Source organism: Oryx dammah, unplaced genomic scaffold (assembly GCF_014754425.2).
Source record: "Oryx dammah isolate SB20612 unplaced genomic scaffold, SCBI_Odam_1.1 HiC_scaffold_28, whole genome shotgun sequence".
In the NCBI taxonomy this organism is placed as follows: Eukaryota; Metazoa; Chordata; class Mammalia; order Artiodactyla; family Bovidae; genus Oryx; species Oryx dammah.
The window spans coordinates 76,332,186-76,350,856 of NW_024070212.1; the positions used below are offsets into that span (position 1 = coordinate 76,332,186).

General features: G+C 37.1%; 1 protein-coding gene across 3 annotated transcripts in view; it reads left to right on the plus strand.

Moving 5' to 3' along the window:
• Positions 1-18,671, plus strand: part of DNAI4 (dynein axonemal intermediate chain 4) — a 105,951-nt gene that overhangs the window by 36,540 nt on the left and 50,740 nt on the right. For all 3 annotated transcript variants that reach the window (XM_040232642.1, XM_040232643.1, XM_040232641.1), the window contains exons 6-7: positions 3,282-3,421; positions 15,918-16,073. In XM_040232642.1, coding sequence (XP_040088576.1) covers positions 3,282-3,421; positions 15,918-16,073 — 296 coding nt within the window. The remainder of the gene's footprint in view (positions 1-3,281; positions 3,422-15,917; positions 16,074-18,671) is intronic.

Genomic DNA, 18,671 nt, shown 5'->3' on the forward strand with positions numbered 1-18,671 from the left:
TCTGTCTCATATATTTTGAAGTTCTGCTGTTACGCACATATACATAAAGGATTGTTACATCTTTTTGTAGACTTGACCCCTTTATCATTATATAATACCCCTCTTTATCTCAAATAATTTTCCTTGCTCCAAAGTGTGCTCTGTCTAAATTAATATAGCTATATAAATACATTATTTAGTATTTATATAGTTATTCAGATTATTTGCCTTCAAGTATAATTTGAATATGATTCACAGTACTAAAAAATTCATCATTAGCATAATTTTTATGGTATTATTTTTACCCAAATATAAAATATTATAAAATTGCTTGGACTATCATGTCAATGTATGGCAAAACCAATACAGAATTGTAAAGTAAAATTAAAAATAAAATAAAATAAAAAATATAATACAAGTAGATCTTGAATAATATACTTTTTTAAAGCACATCAGACATAAGTGAAAAGTCCTAGGACCAGAAAAAGGAAAGGAAAAGAATAACAATGGGATAGATAAATGATCTAAAATCAGAGAGGGAGAGATGCTAGAGGCAAATGATAATATTAGCACATGGATCTAGAGCCCACTAATAAGTCTTGGATCCCCCCCAAATTGAGAGAATCAAAAGAAAGGCTCTTATATTAAACCAAGACCCTTAAAAGGATCTCAGTTATCTCAAGTGGGCCAGGTCAATAGGGTCTCCTAGCTGCTATCGTAGGGAAATACAGCTCTTCTCTGGAGGAAGGCATATCTCAGTTAGACTCTTAAAGTTTCCTCAGTGGGTTTAGTAAAATTTACCAATAAAGAAACAAGACATTATGGGTGAGAAGTTAAAAAAAAAATTGGAAATCCTAGGTCTAGATCCTGAGGACTATAGATAATGATGTTACCAAATATAAAGTATAAAATATATGGGAAATATTTAAATAAAAGAGTTAAGGGGCTTCTCTGGTGTTACAGTAGTTGAGAGTAGTCCACCTTATGGTGTAGGAGGCACTGGTTCTGTCCGACACACCTCAGCGCAAGTAGGCCCCTGGGCTGCAACTACTGAACCTGAGCGCTACAACTGCTGAACCTTGCTCACCTTAGAGCCTGTGCTCTGCAACAAGAGAAGCCACTGCAATGAGAAGCCTGCACACTGCAGCTAGAGGGTAGCCCCCGCTTGCTGCAACCAGAGAAAGCCCACACACAACAATGAAGATCTAGCACAGTCAAAAATAACGAAAAAAAATATAAGAAACGTAGGATAGAGTTAAAACATCATTAACACTAAGAAACTATCAAAATGATGACTGATAATTGCAAAAACATTTTTAAAGAATTTTATTTATTTTTTCAGATTTTATTTTATTTTATTTTACTTTACAATATTGTATTGGTTTTGCCATACATCAACATGAATCCGTTTAGTTTGTATAGTTGTCAAAATTAAAAAGTAAGCAAGCTTTAATCTTTGTTATTAAAAAGTAAGCATTTAAAATTTAAATGAGACATAATTGAATAGATATTTAATGAATCAAAATTTAGATTTAAGTTATACAAAATCTTGGAGAGAAAAATGATACCTAAAGCATCAGAGAGAAATTAAACAGTTATTGATAATAGGCTAAAGGTCTAACGTGCACCTAATCATTTCCAAAAGGGCAGAATGCAAAGAATGGAAGAGAGGTGCTATTCAAAGACAGCAAGGATTTCCCCAAACTGTTGAAAAACACCATTCCACAGAAATAGGAATAAAAAAAAAACAAAAAGAAATCCACACACACACGGATACATTGTACTCCAAAATACCAAATATTAAAAGAAAAAAAAATTTTTTTGGCTACTCTGGGTCTTTGCTGCAGCATATGGGCTCTTTGTTGTGGCACTGGGCTTCTCCTGTGGTACAGGGCCTCTAGAGCGTGTGGACTCAGTAGCTGCACCATGCAGGCTTCACCAGTTGCAGCACACAGGTGCTGCAGTAGTGCTGCATTGGCTTCATTGCCCTGCAGCATGTGGGATCTTATTTTCCTGACCAGAGACTGAACGATGTCTGCTGCAGCAGAAGGTGGATTGGAACGTGGATTGGAACGTGGATTCTTAGCCACTGAACCACTAAGGTAATCCCTCAAAGATTTTAAAAGCAGAAGAAAACAGTAAAGAACATATCATTTACAGAGAAACAAACCAATAGCATTATTAGAGATAGAGTCACTTCATAATGATAAAGGAGGTATAATAATTCTAAACATGAAACTTCTAATAAAATAACCTCTTAATATATGAGGCAAAAATTGGAAACTTGACAAGTATTAAAATAGGAGATATAAGCATGCTTCTCTTAATTTGATAAGTCAATCAGATAAAAAATTAGTATAGTTATAGAAAATTTGAACTAAAACCATAGTTTAATGGTAATATATAGAACTCTGAATTCAACAATTAGAGGACACACACTCTTTTCAAGCACACATGGAATGTTAGACAACTAACCCATGTACAAGGCCATGAAGCAAGGTTTCAAAAATTTCAAAGAAGTGATATCTGACAAATTCTCTGACCACAGTGAAATGAAGTTAAAAATTAATAGCATAAATCTCAACTAAAACATGGAGACATATCACATACACTTTTGAAAGTTAAAAAGTGCATTTTGTAAATTCCTCATGAACCAAAGGAGAAATCATAATGGAAATCAAAGAAATACTCAGAAGTAAATAATTATGAAAATAATACATAGTACAGGGCTTCCCAGGCTATGCTAGTGGTAAAGAATCCACCTGCCAAAGCAAGAGATGCAAGAGACCCGGATTTGATCCCTGGGTCAGGAAGAACCCCAGAGAAAGAAATGGCAATCCACTCCAGTATTCTTGCCTGCAGAATCCCATGGACAGAGGAGCCTGGTAGGCAATGGTCCATGGGGTCGCAAAGAGTTTGGCACAACTGAGCACACACACACACATGCAATACTTATTATGGAATGACACAAAAGTAGTACTTTGAGAGAAATTTGTGGGTTTTTTGAGTGTCTGTATCAAAGTTCATAAAACCTATGTGGAAATGGTGCAAGGCCTATTGCACTATTGGCGGGTACTCAAAGTTGTAGGGATGTTGGGGAGTATAGTGTAAAAGAGTCCTTTGGAGGTAGTTTAATGCAGTTTAATCTTTTCCAAGATTTTTGATTCACTTTTTGATTGTTCACTTTTTTAGTGCAATCTACATTAAATAATGTAATTTTTAGAAAAAGCATAATATAAAAAGATATATGTGGCAAAAACTAAGTTTTATTAGTAAGTTGAGTATATATATGTTTTTTATAGCCAGAGAAACAAGAACTATGAGACTCTTTGTCGAAATAGATTGGGCAATGATTTATACGTAGAAAGGATGATGCAGACTATTAATGGAGCACCAAAGAATAAAGATGTTCAATGTGACAAAATCTTGAAAGAAGACAAAGGTAATTTATGTCATATTCTGCTTGGTAAATTACCATATTTTAATATACATCCATTGGGTCTGTTGATTAACAACTATTATAATAAAGTGTATAAGGCAAAATGAAATGATTTGGCCAAATCACAACAATAGCTGGGTACTGTGATCTACAACTTTCAAAATTTGACAGTTTAGCTAATAAGTAATAAATACAGATTCAGAAGATTGGAATAGCATAATTATCAATCTTGATTTTTATACAAACTATATCATGGAACTTTGTACTCTTCACATATTAAGGGCAGATTTGTGGCATCTTTATTTTCTCTTGTCCCACTCCCCTCCCGGATACAGTGGTGGTCTTAAAGACAGAAGCATGCCTTCCTAGTGTGAGACCCTGGCGCTTGGTTCTAGAAGGAACAGAGCAGACCTTATTCTCAAAGAATTTGGCATGTATGTTTTGATGTGTCTAGGAGCTTCCTGGAATATTGACTCAAGGCATTTGTCTTTTCTTGCCTAATTCAGAAAGAATATATTATGCTTATCACTATTAAAAACTAACTCAAAGACCTAGAAAGAAATAAAGAACACTGATAAAGGTAGCTACATAGGTAAATACAAAAGCCAGTATTGTAATTTTGATGTGTAACTCCTGTATTTTTGCAATGTGATTTACAATAAATGCATTAAATAATAATTCTAAATCTATGCTACTGGGCATGCAAAGTTTAAAGATATAATTTATGACATCAACTTAAAGTGGATGGGATTTAGCTGTATAGAAACAGTTTTATTTTAAAGTAGATTGTTATAATTTTAAGAAATTAATTTTAATCCCCAAGGCAATCACCAAGAAATAACTTAAAAATTGCAGAAAAGAAAACTAGGAATAAGAATGATACACTATAAAAAATATCAAACATAAAAGAAGACAGTTATGGAGGATTTAAAGAATAAAAAAAGTGTATGACATAAAGAAGACAAAAGCATCAGAGGTCCTTCCTAAACAATAATTACTTTAAATAAGTGAATTAAAGACTCCAAGTAAAGAGTCAAAGTTGGCAGGATGGATTTAAAAAGACAGCAAACATCAAAAAAACTGTAAGAAAAAACCATGATCCATCTATGTGTTTTCTAACAAGAGACTGTTTTTTCCAGTTTTATTGAGAAATAATCGATATACATCAATGTATAAATACAACATGATGGTTTGATTTACACGTACTGTGAAATGATTACCACAACAGGTTTATTTAACATATAAACATTTTAAATAAAATGTTTATTTAAACATTTAACATGTTTATTAACAAGGATGTTAAATAAACATATAGTTACAATAAAAGAAAAGTTGCATGATATAAAATTAACACACAAAATTCATGTGTATTTCTACATACTACTTATGAGCACTCCAAAAAGGAAATTAAGAAAGTAATTGTATTTCTAATAATATCCAAAATAATAAAATATGTCAGAATAAATATAATTAAGGAGATGAAAAACTTGTACACTGATAACTATGAAACATTGCTGAAAAATTTAAAGGATACCTAAGTAAATGGGAATACATTCTGTATTTATGAATTGACTTAAGGTTATTAAGATGTGAATACCACCCAGAATAATGCCAAAGACTTTGAATTTTTTTTTTTTTTTCACTTCTTAGTCATGCTGTAAGCCAGGTGGGATCTTAGTTCCCTGACCAGGGATGAACCTGCACCCCCTATAGTGGAAGCACAGAGTCTTAACCACAGGACTGCCAGAGAAGTACCCCCAAAGACTTTCTTGCAACAACAGGAAAAAAAAAATCCTAAAATTTATCAAGGGAATATCAAGGGATCCCCAAGTAGCAAAAATAATCTTGAAAAAACAGAGTTACAGACCTCATACTTCCTGGTTTAAAAACTTGCTATAAAGTTATGATCAAAATAGGTTGTGCCAGCAAATAGATAGATATATAAACCAGAAGAATAAAATAGGGGTCCCAGAAATAAACCCTCAGATATATAGTTAAGTGATTTTTGATGAAGGTGCCAAGACCATCAGCTGGTGCTAGGGCAACTAGGTAGCCACATGTGAAAGAATAAAGTTGGATTCAGACATCATATCATATGCAAAAATTACCTCAAAAATGTTCAGTTAAGTTTAGTCACTCAGTTGTGTCCTACTTTTTGTGACCCTGTGGACTGCAGCACACCAGGTGTCCCTGTCCATCACTAGATCCTGGAGCTTACTCAAACTCATGTCCATCAAGTTGGTGAGGCCATCCGACTATCTCATCCTCTGTTGTCCCCTTCTCCTCCTGACTTCAATCTTTCCCATCATCACAATCTTTTTAAATGAGTCAGTTCTTCCCATCAGCTGGCCAAAGTATTGGAGTTTCAGCTTCAACATCAATCCTTCCAACGAACACCCAGGACTGATCTCCTTTAGGATGGACTGGTTGGATCTCCTTGCTGTCCAAGGGATTCTCAAGAGTCTTCTCCAACACCACAGTTCAAAAGCATCAGTTCTTCAGCGATCAGCTTTGTTTATAGTCCAACTCTCACATCCATACATGACTGCTGGAAAAACCATAGCCTTGACTAGACAGACCTTTGTTGGCAAAGTAATGTCTCTGCTTTTTAATATGCTATCTAGGTTGGTCATAACTTTCCTTCCAAGGAGCAAGTGTCTTTTAATTTCATGGTGCAGTCACCATCTGCTGTCATTTTGGGGCCCCACAAAAATAAAGTCTCTCACTGTTTCCATTGTTTCCCCATCTATTTCCCATGAAGTGATGGGACCAGATGCCATGATCTTAGTTTTCTCAGTGTTGAGTTTTAAGCCAACTTTTTACTCTCCTCTTTCACTGTCATCAAGAGGCTCTTTAGTTCTTCTTCACTTTCTGCCATAAGAGTGGTGTCATCTGCATATCTGAGGTTATTGATATTTCTCCCAGCAATCTTGATTGCAGATTGTGCTTCATCCAGTGCAGCATTTCTTATGATGTACTCTGTATAAAAGTTAAATAAGCAGGGTGATAATATACAATCCTGACATACTCCATTCCCAATTTGGAACCAGTCTGTTGTTCCATGTCCAATTCTAACTGTTGCTCCTTGATTTGCATACAGATTTCTCAGGAGGCAGTTCAGGTAGTTTGGTATTCCCATCTCTTGAAGAATTTTCCATTATTTGCTGTGGTCCTCACAGTCAAAGGCTTTGGCATAGTCAATAAAGCAGAAGTAGATGTTTTTCTGCAACTCTCTCAGTTTTTCGATGTTCCAATGGATGTTGGCAATTTGATCTCTGGTTCCTCTGCCTCTTCTAAATTCAGATTGAACATCTGGTTCAGGGTTCATGTACTATTGTAGCCTGGCTTGGAGAATTTTTAGCATTACTTTGCTAGCGTGTGAGATGAGTGCAATTGTGTGGTAGTTTGAGCGTTCTTTGGCATTGCCTTTCATTGGGTTTTGAATGAATGCTGACCTTTTCCAATACTGTGGCCACTGCTGAGTTTTCCAAATTTGCTGACATATTGAGTGCAGAACTTTCACAGCATCATCTTTTAGGATTTTAAATAGCTCAACTGGAATTCCATCACCTCACTAGCTTTGTTCGTAGTGATGCTTCCTAAGGCCTATTTGACTTCACATTCCAGGATGTCTGGTTCTAGTCACAGCCTCATGATTAACTGGGTCCTGAAGATCTTTTTTTATAGTTCTTCATAGACCCATTCAGTTGCCACCTCTTCTTAATATCTTCTGCATCTATCAGGTTCATACTGTTTCTGTTCTTTATTGAGCCCATCTTTGCATGAAATGTTCCTTTGGTATCTCTAATTTTCTTGAAGAGATCTCTAGTCTTTCCTATTCTATTGTTTTCCTCTATTTCTTTGCATTAATCACTGAGGAATGCTTTCTTATCTCTCCTTTCTATTCTTTGAAACTCTGCATTCAAATGAGTATATCTTTCCTTTTCTTCTTTGCCTTTCACTTCTCTTATTTTAACAGCTATTTGTAAGGCCCACTGAGACAACCATTTTGCCTTTTTGCATTTCTTTTTCTTGGGGATGGTCTTGATCCCTACCTCCTGTACAGTGTCATGAACCTCCATCCATAGTTCTTCAGGCATGCTATCAGATCTAAGCTCTTAAATCTGTTTGTCACTTCCACTGTATATTTGTAAGGGATTTGATTTAGGTCATACCTGAATGGCCTACTGGTTTTCCCTACTTTATTCAATTTCAGTCTGAATTTGGTAATAAGGAGTTCATGATCTGAGCCACAGTCAGCTCCTGGTCTTTTTTTGCTGACTGTATAGAGCTTCTCCATCTTTGACTGCAAAGAATGTAATCAGTCTGATTTCACTATTGACCATCTGATGATGTCCACGTATAGAGTCTTCTCTTGTGTTGTTGGAAGATGGTGTTTGCTATGACCAGTGCATTCTCTTGGCAAAATGCTATTAGCCTTTTCCCTGCTTCATTCTGTACTCCAAGGCCAAATTTGCTTGTTACTCTGGCTATCTCTTCCTATTTTTGCATTCCAGTCCCATATAATGAAAAAGACATCTTTCTTGGGTGTTATTTCTAGAAGGTCTTGTAGGTCTTCATAGAACCATTCAATGTCAGCTTCTTCAGCATTACTGGTCGGGGCATAGTCTTAGACTACTGTGATATTGAATGGTTTGACTTGGAAACAAACAAAGATCATTCTGTTGTTTTTGAGATTGCATACAAGTACTGCATTTCGGACTCTTTTGTAGACTATGATGGCTATTCCATTTCTTCTAAGGGATTCTTGCCCATAGTAGTAGATAATAACGGTCATCTGAGTTAAATTCACCCATTCCAGTCCATTTTAGTTTGCTGATTCCTAAAATGTTGATCTTCACTCTTGCCAACTCCTGTTTGACCACTTCCAATTTGCCTTGATTCATGGACTTAACATTCCAAGTTCCTATGCAACACTGCTCTTTACAGCCTTGGACTTTATTTCCATCACCAGTCACATCCACAACTGGGTGTTTTTGCTTTGGCTCTGTCTCTTCATTCTTTCTGGGGTTATTTCTCCACTGATCCCCAGTAGCATATTGGGCACCTCCTGACCTGGGGAGTTCATCTGTCAGTTCCTATCTTTTTGCTTTTTCATACTGTTCATGAGGTTCTCAAGGCAACAATAGTGAAGTGATTTGCCATTCCCTTCTCCAGTGGACCATGTTTTGTCAGAACTCTCCACCACAACACATCTGTCTTGGGTAGCCCTACATGGCATGGCTCATAGTTTCATTGAGTTAGACAAGGCTATGGTCCATGTGATCAGATTGGTCAGTTTTCTGTGATTCTGGTTTTCATTTTTCTGCCCTCTGATCTGTCAGTCAGTCATTTCAGTTGCTCAGTCATGTCTGACTCTCTGCAACCCCATAAACCACAGCACGACAGGCCTCCCTGTCCAACACCAACTCCTGTAGTTTACCCAAACTCATGTCCATTGAGTCAGTGATGCCATCTAACCATCTCAGCCTCTGTCATCCCCTTCTCCTCCTGCCTTAAATCTTTCCCAACATCAGGGTCTTTTCAAATGAGTCAGCTCTTTGCATCAGGTGGCCAAAGTATTGGAGCCTCAGCTTCAACATCAGTCCTTCCAATGAACACCCAGGACTGATTTCATTTAGGATGGACTGATTGGATCTCCTTGCAGTCCAAGGGACTCTCTTAAGAGTCTTCTCCAACACCACAGTTCAAAAGTATCAATTCTTCTGCGCTCAGCTTTCTTTATAGTCCAACTCTCACATCCATACATGACTACTGGAAAAACCATAGCCTTGACTGGACTGACCTTTGTTGACAAAGTAATGACTGCTTTCTAAAATGCTATCTAGGTTGGTCGTAACTTTCCTTTCAAGAAGTAAGTGTCTTTTAATTTCATGGCTGCAGTCACTATCTGCAGTGATTTTGGAGCCCCCCAAAATAAAGTCAACCACTGTTTCCACCATTTCCTCATCTATTTGCCATGAAGTGATGGGAGAAGGATAAAAGGCTTATGGAAGTTTCCTGATGGGAGAGACTGACTGAGGGGGAAACTGAGTCTTGTTCTGATGGGAGGGGCCATGCTCAGTAAATCTTCAATCCAATTTTCTGTTGATAGGTGGGGCTGTGTTCCCTCCCTGTTATTTGACTTGAGGGCAAACTATGGTGGAGGTGATGAAGATAATTGTGACCTCCTTCAAAAGGTCCCATGCTCACACTGTTGAACTCAGTGCCCCCAGCCCTGCAGCAGGCCACCACCAACCCATGCCTCCACCAGAGACCCCTGGACACTCATGGGCAACTCTTGGTCAGTCTCTTGTGGGGTCGCTGCTCCCTTCTCCTGGGTCCTGGTGCAAGCTAGGTTTTGTTCATGCCCTCCAAGAGCCTGTTTCCCCATCCTTGTGTAAGTTCTGGCAGCTCTATGGTGGGGTTAGTGGCAGCCTCCTCCAAGAGGACTGATGCCATACCCAGGGCTACTGCACCCATAGCTCCTGCAGCAGTCTCCTGCTGACCTGTGCCTCTGCAAGAGACACTCAAACACAGTTCTGTCTCAGTCTCTGTAGGGTCTCTGGTCCAGGTGCACACAAGGTTTGTTTGAGCCCTCTGAGTGTCTCTGGCAAGTATACAGTTTGATTCTATATGCGATTTTGCCCCTCCTACTGTCTTGCTGGGGCTTCTCCTTTGCCCTTGGATGTGGGGTAAGAGCCAAAATTATAAAACTCTTAGAAAAAATTGAGGTAGATATTTTTACCTTTGCCTTGATAGTAGATTCTTAGATATGACACTAGAATCATGGTGAACAAAAGAAAAAATACTGAGCTGTGTCAAAATTAAAAGCTTTGTCCATCAAATAGCTATCAAAAAAGTGAAAAGACAACTTACATGATGGAATAAGATATTTGCAAATCCTATTTCTCTTAAGGTCTAGTATCCAGACTATATAAGGAATACTTATAATCCAAGAACCAGAAGACAACACAATAAAGCAGTGGGCATAAGACTTGAACTTGTTTTCCAAAGGAAGAAAACAAATGACCAACAAGCAGAAGAAAATATGTTAAACACCATTAGTCATTAGAGAATACAGTCAAGACCACAATGAGTTGCTGATTCTCCCACATTAAACAACCATAATTAAAAAGAACAAGCCAGAGGACAAGTGTTGACAAAGAAGTTGATAAATTGAAGCTCCCATACAGTGCTGCTGGGAATGTAAAATGGGGCAGCTGTTCTGGAAAACAGTTTGGTAATTCCTCAAACAATGAGAAAGACTTTCCTTATGACTCAGCAGTTCCACTCCTAGGTATATACCTCATAGAATTGAAAATAGGTACTCAAATACAGGTACACACATGTTCTTGGAAGCAATATTTACCACAGTCAAAAAATAGAAACAACTGAAATGTCAATCAGTGAATGAATGAACAGACAAAGTGTGTAAATACATATGTGAAGTGAGTGAAATTCACTCAGTCATGTTCGACTCTTTGTGACCCCATGGACTGTGAATTCTCCAGGCCAGAATACTGGAGTGGGTAGCCTTTCCCTTCTCCAGGGGATCTTCCCAACCCAGGGATTGAACCCAGGTCTCCCACATTACAGATGGATTCTTTACCAGCTGAGCCACAACAGAAGCCCAAGAATACTGGAGTGGGTAGCGTATCCCTTCTCCAGTGGATCTTCCTGACTCAGGAATTGAACCAGGGTCTCCTGCATTGCAGGCAGATTCTTTACCAACTGAGCTATCAGGAAGACTCATAAATACATATAATAAAATATAATTCAGTTACAAAAGGAATAAAGTACCTTCTCTGAGAAACTTTCCATCTTCTACCCTGGAAGATGTCAAAAATTTCTACTCTGGAGAGGACAAAATAGAGGCTCTTTAGATGGAGAATACCAGGCACAGATCAAGACATGGGTTGTTGTTGTTGTTCAGTCACTGAGTCATTCTTTGTGACCCCATGAACAGCACCATGCCAGGCTTCCCTGTCCTTCACTGTCTCCTGGAGTTTGCTCAAATTCATGTCCATTGAGTCAGTGATGCTTTGTAAAAAACATCCTCTGTCGCCCCTTTCTCCTCCTACCCTCAATCTTTCCCAGCATCAGAGTCTTTTCCAGTGAGTCAGCTCTATGTATCAGGTGGCCAAAATATTGGACCTTCAGCTTCAGCATCAGTCCTGCCAATGAATATTCAAGGTGGATTTCCTTTAGGATTAACTAGTTTGATCTCCTTGCAGTCCAAGGGACTCTCAAGAGTCTTCTCCAGCTCCACAGTTTCAAAAGCATCAATTCTTTGGCTCTCAGGCTTCTTTGTGGTCCAACTCTCACATCTGTACATGACTACTGGAAAAACCATAGCTCTGACTATACAATGGGTACTTACGCAAAACAAAAAAACTACAAAACAAAACCCCAAACAAACAAAAACCCCAATGCATACTGAATGCTGTATACAGAGACTCCTTGAAATCCTCTCCTCCCTCATAGAAGGCTTGTAAAACCATAGGTAGCCAGATTCTTATTTATCCTTTATCTATGTGCAAGTTTTTGTGTAGACATAGGTTTTAAAGTCCTTTGGGTAAATATTGAAGAATGTGATTATTGGAATGTATGGAAACAGTATCTTTATTTTTAAATAGCCACACTGCCTTCTAAAGTGATCGTACCATTTTTATTCCCACCAGCTGTGATGGAGAGTTTCTTTGGTTTCACATTCTCACTAGCATTTCGTGTTGTCAGTATTCCAAATTTGACCATTCTAGTAGTGTGCAGTGGTAACTTATTTTTGTTTGTTTGGGTGGGGGTTGGCTATACTCTGCGGTTTGGGGAATTCTAGTTCACCGATTAGGAATCAAACCCTGATTCCAGCAGTGAAAGTGCCAAGTCACAACCACTGGACCACAGGGAATTCCCCTCATTTTTTTTAAACTTATTTTCCCATGATGACATATGATGAGGAGTATATTTTCATATAGTTACTTGCCACCTGTATGTCTTTTTTTTTGATGAGGTATCTATTAGGTTCTTTGGCCCATTTTAAAATTTGGTTGTTTGTTTTCTTATTGTTAAGGATCAAAAGATATTTGTATATTTTGGACAAAAGTCCTTTTTCAATTGTATCTTTAGCAAATGTTTTCTTCCAGTGTGTGGCTTGTCTTGCTATTCTCTTGACATTTCCTTTTACAGAGCATAGATTTTTAATTTTAATGAAACCCAGATTATCAATTATTGCTTAATAGATTGTGCTTTTGCTGTTGTTCCTAAAAAGTCATTGCCATACTCAAGGTCATCTAAATTTTTGCCTATATTTTCTTCTATGAGTTTTCTAGTTTTGCCTTTTACTTTTAGTTTCAAAAACAAGTTTTTAGTTAATTTTCCTGAAGGATGTAAGATCTGTATCTAGATTAATTTTTTTTTTTTTTTGGTGCTTGGATGTCCAGTTTGTTCCAGCACCATTTGTTGAAAAGACTATCTTTGCTTCATCTATTTTTGTTCCTTTGACAGAGATTAGCTGACAATGTTAGTGTATTTCTGAGCTCTCTATTCTGTTCCATGCACATTATCTTGATTATTGTAGCAGTGTAGTAAGTCTTCAGGTTGAGTAGTGTCACTGCTCCTATTTTGTTCTTTGTCTTCAATATTGTGCTGGCTTTTCTGGGTCTTTTGTCCCTTTAGGTAAACTTTAGAATCAGTTCCTTTTTGTCAGTTCACTTCTTTTTTAATTGGAGGAAAACTGCTTTACAATGTTGTGTTGGTTTCTTTCTGGAAGCATGAGGTCTTCTGCCAGCATTTAGTAGGTGTTCTGTAGGAGTTGTTCCACATGCAGAAGTATTTTTGATGTATTTGTGGGGAGGAAGATGATCTCCATGTCTTACTCCTCCACCATCTTGAAAGTCTCCCCTAGAGTCTGTTTGTTGATATACACAAAGTAACTTGCTTAGATTTGATTGAAATTGCACTGAATCTATAGATCAATTTGGGCAGGACAAGCATCATGACAATGCTGAGTTGTCATGCTATCAGTAAACATGGAATATCTCTCCATTTATTTCATTCTTTAATTTTGTTCATCAGAGTGTTGTAGTCTTCCTTATAATACATTTTGTACATATTTTGTTAGACTTATTCCTACTTCACTTTTGGGTGCTAATGTAGATCATATTGTTTCAAATTTCACATTCCTTTGTTCATTGTTAATATATAGCAAAGAGATTGATTTTTGTTTAGTGTTAACCTTGTACCCTGAAACTTTGCTGTAATCACTTAGTAATTCAGTGTTGAACTAGTTTTGCATATCTGGGAGAAACTCCACTTAGTTGTGGTGTGTAATTCTCTTTATATATTGTTGGATTTGATTGCTAATATTTTGTAGAGGATTCTTGCATCTATGTTCATGAAAGTTGTTGGTCTGCCATTTTCCTTTCTTATGGTCTGTTTTTGGTATTAGAGTAATGCTGGCCTCAAGGTACGAGTTAAGTATTCCCTCTATTTCTATCTTCTGAAAGATGTTACAGGGAATTGGTGCAATTTTCTCCTTAAATTAAATTAGTAGAATTCAATCCCTGTATCTGAGCCCAGTGCTTTTAGTTTTGGAAGATTATTAATTATGACTCCGTTTCCTTAATTGAGATAGGGCTATACAGATGATTGTCTATTCTTTCTTGTGTGAGTTTTGGCAGATTGTGTCTTTCAAGGAATTGGGCAGTTTCATCAAGATTGTCAAATCTATTGGAATAGAGTTGTTCATAGTGTTCCTTTGTTATCTTTTTAATGTTCATGGAATCAGCAAGGACATCCTCTCTTTCACATATGATATTAGTACTTTTTTCTTAGTTAGCCCAGGGAATTCTAATCAGTACTCCCTAATGGCCTATATGGGGAAAGAATATAAAAGAGAGTGGATATATGTATATATATAACTGATTCACTTTGCTATACACCTGAAACTAACACAACATTGTAAATCAACTATACTCCAATTGGAATTTTTAAAACCAATGCTACAGTTTATACTAAAGAATTTGATGAAAATCAAGTAAATATTGAGACTATGGATCAATAGAAGAGATGGAAAATTTTGAAAAGTGCCTTTACTACTGATGAAGTTAATTGAAACATGTAGCCTTTCATCCACAGCTGAGTGGACTTGCTATTTCTTCCCTTCAGAATAGATCTTACCAACAATAATTGGCACAGCTAGAAAGCGCAGACCTTCTTTGCATGGGTGAGAACAGATGAGAATGCATGCTTTCTGCAAATGAGCAGACTTAACAAAAGAATCCAGAAGTGGCAAAGTTGTAATTCCGTCTCCTAAACTTTCCTGTAGGATTAGTCATTTCTCTTTGCCTGGTAATATATGAATGAGGGACATAGAGAAGCCAGAAATGTCAATTTAGCTGAAGTTACCTCTGTAAAGATTCAGAAAAACTGACAAAAAGTTTCCTACCTAACAGTCCACATACAATACTTTATTATAGAAGTTGCATTTCAAATAAATGGATAATTCAATGAATGTATTAGTGTTCCTGGCTAACTTTTTAAAATACAATTAAATTCTAAAACTTGGTACATTTCATAGAGACAGTTTGTTTTCTATGTATATTATATACTATAGTAAAAACTCTTTTAAGAAGTATGTGTGATATGAAATCATTTTAATTTAAAAATGCATGTGTATTTGTTCATGTGTTAACATATATATTTATGTCGATCTGGAAGGACATGCATGAAAATGTCACCACTTGTTTCTAGGTTATGGAAATATAAGTCTTATTTACCGTTTCTTTTACAGTAATCATGTCGTTTTACTCAGCTAAACTAAAATTATTTTCCTATAAATGTTATATGGCCAATTGTTATTCTTTTATAGTCTGAATTAAGCCAGTAGATAGACACAATGTTTTAAAAAAACTTTAAAAAACTATTTATACAATCTTACACTCAGAAATACTCAAAACTTAGGTATAGTTAGGAATACCATTTTTCTGATAGTAGCTAAAATAAGATTTCAATAGTGTATGACAATATAGAATTAGGAAGTCACAATCATGATTTATTATTCTAACTTGTACATAATTATGGCATGTATATATCTATTTCCTAGGTTTTCTGTTTCTTAGGTTAATTAAATTTTGTCCAATGAACAAATGTAATGATGTTACCTAAACTAAAATTGGGGCTTCCCTGGTGGCTCAGATGGTACAAAATCTGCTTGCAGTGCTGGAGACCTGGGCTTGATCCCTGGATTGGGAAGATCCCCTGAAGAAAGGAATGGCTACCCACTCCAGTTTTGTGACATGGAGAATGCCATGGACAGAGGAGCCTGGCAAGCTATAATCCATGGGCATCATTAACTATTTCTTGCCATTGTTGTAAAACAATAATGTTTTTTCCCTGAACAATAGATATTCTTACCTTAGATTTTGCTTTAGCTATATATATAAGCTAAAATATTATAATTTGGTTTAAAGTAATGTTTACCTTTCTTTTCTTTATTTAGGTATAATGTCCACGGCTTGGGATTTGTATGATTCTTACAATGCTATGGAGCTTTCATCTTTACCATCAAAACGATCTATGATTAACTCAAGTAGTAAAGCAAGTGTACCTTCAAAAGATTGGGAACAAACAGTGCCAGGGAGTAATTTAGAAAAAAGTAAGATTTCATTTATTTCAGTTTTTTAAAAATTGGGATAATTGAATTATAGCATTATATTAGTTTCAAGCGTGCAACGTAATAATTTGATCTTTGTGTGCACTTCAAAGTGATGACCACAGTAATTCTAGTTACTGTCACTCTATAAACTTCCCTCTCTAGCCATTTCACCTACCCCTCAACCTCCTTCCCCTCTAATAGCCATCAATTTGTTTATGAGTTTTGTTTTTATTTTTTATATACTGCATATGAGTGAAATCATACAGTATTTGTCTTTCTTTCTCTGTTTATTTCATTTAACATCAGTTGCTCAGTTGTGTCCAACTCTTTGCAACCGCATAGACTACAGCACACTAGGCTTCCCTGTCCTTTACCATCTCCCGGGGCTTGCTCAAACTCATGTCCGTTGAGTCAGTGATGCCATCCAACCATCTCATCCTCTGTCATCCCCTTCTTCTGCCTTCACACTTTCCCAGCATCAGGGTCTTATTTCTAATGAGTCGGCTCTTCTCATCAGGTGGCCTAAATATTAGAGCTTCACTTCCAGCATCAGTCCTTCCAATGAATATTCAGGGTTTATTTCTTTTAAGATTGACTGATTTGACCTCCTTGCTGTCCAAGGGACTCTCAAGAGTCTTCTCCAATACCAAACTTCAAAAGCATCAATTCTTCACTGTGTACAGCCTTCTTTATAGTTCAATTCTCACATCTGTACATGACTACTAGAAAAACTATAGCTTTGACTAGACGGACCTTTGTTGGCAAAGTAATGTCTCTGCTGTTTAGGTTGGTCATGGCTTTTCTTCCAAGGAGCAAGTGTGTTTTAATTTCATGGCTGCAGTCACCATCTGCAGTGATTTTGGAGCCCAAGAAAATAAAGCCTGTCACTGTTTCCATTGTTTCCTATCTATTTGCCATGTAGTGATGGGACCGGATGCCATGATCTTAAGTTTTCTGAATGTTGAATTTTAAACCAGCTTTTCCCCTCTCTCTTTCACCTTCATCAAGAGGCTCTTTAGTTCCTCTTCACTTTCTGCCATAAGAATGGTGTCATCTGCATACCTGAGGTTATTGCTATTTCTCCTGGCAATCTTGATTCTGCTTGTGCTTTATCCAGCCTGGCATTTCGCATGATGTAATCTGCATATAGGTTATATAAGCAGAGTGACAATATATATCCTTGACGAACTCCTTTCCCAATTTAGAACCAGTCCATTGTTCCATGTCTGATTCTAACTGTTGCTTCTTGACCTGCATACAGATTTCTCAGGAGGCAGATAAAGTGGTCTGGTATTCCCATCTCTAAGAATTTTCTATATTTTATTGTGAGCCACACACTCAAAGACTTTCGCGTAGTCAATGAAACAGAAGGAGACGTTTTTCTGGAATTCTCTTGCTTTTTCTATGACCCAACAGATGTTGGCAATTTAATCTCTGGTTTCCCCTGCATTTTCTAAATCCAGCTGGAACATCTGGGAGTTCTCGATTCACGTCCTGTTGAAGCCTAGCTTGGAGAATTTTGAGCGTTACCTGCCAATGTGTGATATGAGTGCAATTGTGCGGCAATTTGCCTTTCTTTGGAACTTGAAAAAAAACTGACCTTTTCCAGTCCGTTGCCACTGCTGAGTTTTCCTAATTTGCTGGCATATTGAGTGCAATACTTTCACAGCATCATCTTTTAGGATTTGAAATTGCTCAGCTGGAATTCCATAACTTCCACTAGCTTTGTTCGTAGTGATGCTTCCTAAGGCCCAGTTGACTTCGCATCCCAGGATGTCTGGCTCTAGGTGAGTGATCACACCTTTGTGGGTCATTAAGATATTTCTTGTATAGTTCTGTGTATTCTTTCCATCTCTTCTTAATATCTTCTGCTTCTGTTAGGTCCATACTGTTTCTGTTCTTTATTGTGCCCATCTTTGCATGAAACGTTCCCTTGGTATCTAATTTTCTTAAAGGAATCTCTAGTCTTTCCCATTCTATTGTTTTCCTCCATTTCTTTGCATTGATCACTGAGGAAGGCTTCCTTATCTCTCCTTGCTATTCTTTGGAACTCTGCACTCAGATTGGTATGTCTTTCCTTTTGTCATTTTCTTTTCACTTCTCTTCTTTTTTCAGCTATTTGTAAGGCTTCCTCAGATAACCATTTTGCCTCTTGGCGTTTCTTTTTCTCGGGTATGGTCTTAATCCCTGCCTTCTATACAATGTCATGAACCTCCGTCCATAGTTCTTTAGGTACTCTATCAGATCTAATCCCTTGAATCTACTTTTCACTTCCACTGTATGCAAGGGATTTGATTTAGGTCATACCTGAACAGCCTAGTGGTTTTCCTTACTTTATTCAATTTAAGTATGAATTTGGCAATAAGGAGTTCGTGATCTGAGCCACAGTCAGCTCCCAGTCTTGTTTTTGCTGACTTCTCCATCTTGGGCTGCAAAAAGTATAATCAATCTGATTTCAGTATTGACCATCTGGTGATGTCCATGTCAGCTCCCAGTCTTGTTTTTGCTGACTTCTCCATCTTGGGCTGCAAAAAATATAATCAATCTGATTTCAGTATTGACCATCTGGTGATGTCCATGTATAGTCTTCTCTTGTGT